This window comes from Tupaia chinensis, unplaced genomic scaffold (genome assembly GCF_000334495.1).
Source record: "Tupaia chinensis unplaced genomic scaffold, TupChi_1.0 Scaffold144326_1, whole genome shotgun sequence".
In the NCBI taxonomy this organism is placed as follows: Eukaryota; Metazoa; Chordata; class Mammalia; order Scandentia; family Tupaiidae; genus Tupaia; species Tupaia belangeri.
Window position 1 is genome coordinate 690,300 of NW_006204184.1, and position 5,078 is coordinate 695,377.

The 5,078-nt window shown below is 64.1% G+C and overlaps 1 protein-coding gene across 3 annotated transcripts in view; it reads right to left on the reverse strand.

Annotated features, from left to right (window-relative positions):
• The window catches only part of BGN (biglycan), a gene marked incomplete at its 3' end in the record, with an annotated part of 9,383 nt that continues 4,305 nt past the window's right edge, over window positions 1–5,078 (reverse strand). For 2 of the 3 annotated variants that reach the window (XM_014583467.1, XM_027767580.1), the window contains 7 exon segments: window positions 1–122; window positions 977–1,115; window positions 1,200–1,293; window positions 1,448–1,558; window positions 2,064–2,277; window positions 3,023–3,135; window positions 3,347–3,598. In XM_014583467.1, coding sequence (XP_014438953.1) covers window positions 1–122; window positions 977–1,115; window positions 1,200–1,293; window positions 1,448–1,558; window positions 2,064–2,277; window positions 3,023–3,135; window positions 3,347–3,587 — 1,034 coding nt within the window. 3 annotated transcript variants of the gene reach the window in all.

A 5,078-nucleotide genomic window follows, 5' to 3' on the forward strand; every position in this document is an offset into this window, starting at 1 on the left:
TAGGGCACGGGGTTGTTGAAGAGGCTGATGCCGTTGTAGTAGGCTCGCTTCACACCGAAGCCCACGGGGCAGAAGTCGTTGACGCCCACCTTGGTGATGTTGTTGGAGTGCAGGTAGACCACCTGGGGGCGGAAGGCTCTCGTTGTCAGGGGCCACCCCTCCAGGGCTACTGCGGGACTCTCCCCTCCCCACGGCAGGCAGGAGGGCCGGACTGAGCTGGCGTATGTTTCCTGGCAGGGTCGGCAGGGCCGAGGGGCTGGGCTGTGACTAGTTGACCCTGGCATGGTGTCTGTGCAGAAAGAATGGCACCTTGGGTGCCAGAGGACCCTCTAGGTTCCCCAGGCTCCAGGCCGGCCGCCAGGGTGCATGCTCTCACTCCAGAGACCCACCAGGCTCAGGAGGAGAAAAAGTCATTTGGTGTCCTGGCTCCCTCTCTGCAGCCCCTCCTGGTCCTGAGGCCAGTGGCTCTGTTGCAGAGAAGCCGAGGACCACTCCACTGGAGGGAGAGTTATCTGCCCGGGGATGGCAGCGAGGATGCCAGCCACTAGAGGGCGCGGCCTAGGCAGTGCACCACTGGCTTGCCCCCCTCACCTCCGGGCAGGGCAAGGCTGGCTCCTACCCCAGCAGGTGGCCGAGGACAGAGGCAGCCCTCATCAGCCCACTTCCCGCCCCCGCCCTGGGCTGTCCCTGTCTTGCCACAGATCTGTGCACCCCGGGCCCAGACTGTCCCCAGGGTTTCTAGGCCCTGCCACGCCTTTCTGGTGTCTGACTCCCCTAGAAGGCCTTCGGCTCCCAGATCTTCCTCCTCCTCAGCCCAGACCAAGGGCGACATGGTCCCAGTACAAACTGGGAGGAGACGGGCCGAGAGCAGAAGAGACAGCGACTCCTGTTCTGTTCTGCTCTGTATCCTGGGCCATGGAGGGATGGGCCATGGCTGTCCAACCTCCAGCCTTTGAGAGCCTGGTCCCACTCTCACCTGGAGGAGCTTTAGGTCCGGGAGGCCGGCAGGCACCCTGGCCAGCTTGTTGTTGTCCAGATGCAGCTCCCGCAGGGTGGGCAGGAAACTCAGGCTCCCGTTCTCAATCATCCGGATCTGGTTGTGGCCCAGGCCCAGCCTGTGGCAAAGCACGAATGAGATGCACTGGGGGCGGGAGGAGGAGGGCAGGCGGCCTCCCCCGGCCCCGGGGCCCCCGCCGCACCTGTACAGCTTGGAGTAGCGGAGCAGGTCCTCCAGCTCGATCGCCTGGATTTTGTTGTGGTCCAAGTGGAGCTCGTTCAGGGTCTCAGGGAGGTCTGCCCAGAGGAGAGGTGCACTGAGCTGAAGGCGGGCTCTGGGCTAGGGGCTGCCAAGCCCTTCACGGTAGAGGGCTGGGTCCAGGCCCCCGCCAGCGCCGCCCATCCGTGTCCCCGGATGCGAGGCAGTGGGCAGGAAGGGCCACCCTCCTACCTTTGGGGATGCCTGTGAGCTTGGCCTCCGAGATGCGCAGGTAGTTGAGTTTCAGGCCGTCAAAGGCTCCAGGTTCAAAGCCACTGTTCTCCAAGGGGTTCCCACCCATCTCTAGGAGAGAGGTCCCCTCAGTGCCGGGGCTGGCAGCCAAACGGCACACACCTGCTGGTGTGGCTAGGCTACTGGTGCCGTAAACCTTATTCACCCAGGGGGAGGGAGCACACAGGTCATCTCCTCTGAGCTCCCAGCTGTTCCAGACCACTGCCCCCCACCCCGCCAGGCACTGAACTTGGCCAAGGCCAAGGCCTCTGAGGGCAGGGACCAGGAGGCAAAGGAGACAAATGGGGCTCCCTGAAGCGGCCCGGCCCCTTCCTCCCAGCCGAGTCGCTCATGCTCCTTCTAGCCCAGAAGTACACTCGACTTTCTTCTGTTCGCAAGATGCTTGAACTAGAAGTGAGCCTTTAACCGACTCCTGGTCTCCTTTCACCCTCCTCTGGGACGAGGCTTCAGAACGTTCCGCAAGGCCAGCCAGGTGCACCTCGCCACGCTGGCTGGACGAGGCCCCTGACGCCATGCTGGCCGCTGGGCTGGGCGCCCCAAGCCAGGCTGCACTCACCAATGCAGTTCATGTTCCGGAGCCCGCTGAACACGCCCTTGGGCACCTTGCGGATGCGGTTGTCATGGATACGGAGCTCCACCAGGGAGCTGGGCAGGTTGGGCGGGATCTCCACCAGGTGGTTCTTGGAGATGTAGAGCTTCTGCAGCTTCCGCAGCGGGCTGAAGGCCTTCTCGTGGGTCTTGGAGATCTTGTTGTTCACCAGGACCAGGGCCTGAGGCGGGGCGGCTTGGAGGTGAGTGCGCGCCCTGCCCAGCTCGCCCCAGCCCCTCTGCCCCCAGGCCCACTGGCGATGGCACTGCAGAGGTGTCTGAGCCTGGCTGGGCCTGAGCCCCCACAGTGGGCACTACTGCCTAGCACAGCCAGTGCGCCTCTCTGCCTCAGTTGCCCCTGCTACTGGCTACAGTGAGATCTGTCCTTTCTTTTTAAAAAAATGTTTATAGAGGTTTTCACCTTAGGGCATATGCACTCACTGGAGGGAGACAGGCAGAGACGGTGAGAGGGAAAGTGGGAAATCACCCTGGGGGATGGCCGTGCACGATCCCTTCTCCATTCTCTTCCCAGGATCTTGGGCACACACGCACATGTGCCCAGCATGAGTTTCAAGTTACCCAGTCCGGGACTCGAACCACAGCTGGCCATGTGGGAGTCCAGAGACCTAACCATTACGCCACCTGCTGGCCCTGAGATGTGTTCTTTCTGTGTTGCTGGGAGAAACCACTAAGATGAAAAGTTCTCAGCCCCAAATAGACCTGAGCTGAGTGACCCTGGCCTGCACCTGTGGCTGCTCCCACCCTCACCCAGGAGGCCTCCGTGGGAGTTCCTGCCATGCCTTGCACGTTCGTGCCCCTGCACCCACCTGGACCCCCGTGTGGCCCCCAGCTGCGGACCTCATGACTCCTTGCAGCTCCTCCAAAGGCCTGCCAGGCAGGAAGGGCATGTGGGGACAGGGGGCTTACATAGAGGTGCTGGAGGCCTTTGAAGTCATCCTTGCGGAGCTCGGAAATGTCGTTGTTCTGCAGGTCCAGCAGCGTAGTGTCGGGGGAAATCTCCTTGGGCACAGCCTTCAGGCCTGGGGGCCAGCACCAGCGTCACTGGGGGGAAGGCTGCCAGGCTCTAGTAGGGGGAAGGCTGGGGCCGCACGCGTGCAAGGACTCCGGCGTGAGTGGGCAGGCCTAGAGCTTGCACTGCCACAGCACGGTCCCCAAGCCCACGCGAGCTCCCCCATCTCTGCCCCCACCCTTCCAAGCCCATCTGTGGGACACACGTGCACACACACTGACCCAGGTCGGAGCACTGAACAACCCGCAGGTGGCAGTGGCAGCCAAAAGGACACATGGCACTGAAGGTGGGTGTGACGGTGTCCGGGTCCAGGGCGCCGGAGGTCGTGTCGGCACCGGAGGCCTCCTCATCGTTCACCATGAGCGGCCCGTCATCCAGCGTGAAGTCCCAGAAACCCTTCTGCTCAAAGGGCAGGGTCTGGCCCAGGGCCAGCAGAGATGCCAGGAGCCAGATGCGCCACATAGTAGACGTGCCTGGGAGGCAGGACCAGGAGGGCAGTGTCACCCACCCCTCACCAGGGACAGCCAGAGTGTGGGGTAGCGCATGGGCTGCCTAGGAGGGCACCTCCTTCCACCGTCCCCCTCCCCTCCTCGGCTGGACTGGCCTTGGCTGGGCAGTCTCATGTCCCCTCCCCAGCAAGTCTGCAGCCCCTGGGCCACTGAGTCAGCCCGGAGCCCGCCGGCGCTTGGCCGTCCACAGGCTCTGCGGGGCAGTTTCAAGGCCAGCGCCATGCCGCCGGCTGAGTCCCTCTGCACTTCTGCACAGGCAGAGCCCTCTCGGTGCCTCTGTACGGGCAGTGCCAACAGTCCGCCGCGCATCGGCCCATCCCTTCCTGCCCATTGTCCGCTGTGCGTGTTCCCCTGACGGTGGCAGGGTCTAGAGGTCTAGGGGGGTTTGGGTTCGAGGCACCCAGTGTAAGTCTGGAGCTGGAGGGGGCCAGGCTTCCTCCTGTGGGCCACAGCCTCCCTGGGCTCAGCCTGCAGGATGGCGGGCAGGGTCAGGCTTGTCTGGAGGCCCCCCAGGTTGAGGCAGAGGGGCGGAAGGGAAGCCGCCTTGTCCGAGCCTGCCCCCGGCACCCACGTCGGCCTGCTTCCCTCCTCGCCTGGCAGAGCCTGCCCCTATGCAGAGGGGAGTTTGCCCCACAGCCCTGGGCACAGGGGACACATCTCCCAGCCCCCACAGTCCAACTGCCTGGCAAAGACCCAGGCGTTGTCCTGGCCCCCTTTGCCTACCCTCTAAATGCGAGTAACAGAGAACACACCTGCCTGGCCTGCCTCTTGGGCTTTGGTGTCTGGGGCTGCCCTGGGTGCCTCTGGAGACAAGCAGCCCAGCTGGGCACCAGGGGCCTCCTCCAGACTCCAAGGAGGCCCTCACTCAGTCTCAGTCAAGGGTGGTGCCCTCTAGGTTCAAGCGGGGTGGCTGAGTCCCTGAGCCTAGCAGCGAGCAGCGGCTGGGTGTGAAGACGCCTCCCTCCCCATCATTCCTGGAGGAGAGGATGGAGCTCCTCTGGCTCCCTGAGAAGGCAGCACCCCCACCAGTGGCTCACAGGCCCTCCTTATCCCCACTCTACCTATCCTCACGCCCTGCCCTGAGGTTGGAGCTGCAGCTGGATCAGGTCAGTCCCCCATGGTCACCCAGCTAATAGGGCCAGAGCCCCAGGCATGGCTCTGCACCCCTCTCATATGGCAAGTTGGACCTGGTGCCAGGCCCTGGGTACCGGGAAGTGCCCCCGGGAAGTGCCCAGCCTCCTTTGCTTCCATGAACCTAGAGAGCCCCCTCATCACACCTACCTACCTACAAGAGCCCCTTCCTCGTCCCCTGGGCTCGCACCCCAGGGCAGGGCAGCGCGCAGGGCTCCGTGCAGTGCTGGCCCTGGCTTTGGTGCGGGCTCCCCAGGGCTGGGAAGGGGCGGCGCAGAGCAGCGTAGCCAGCCAGCGGGAGAGGGCAGGAAGG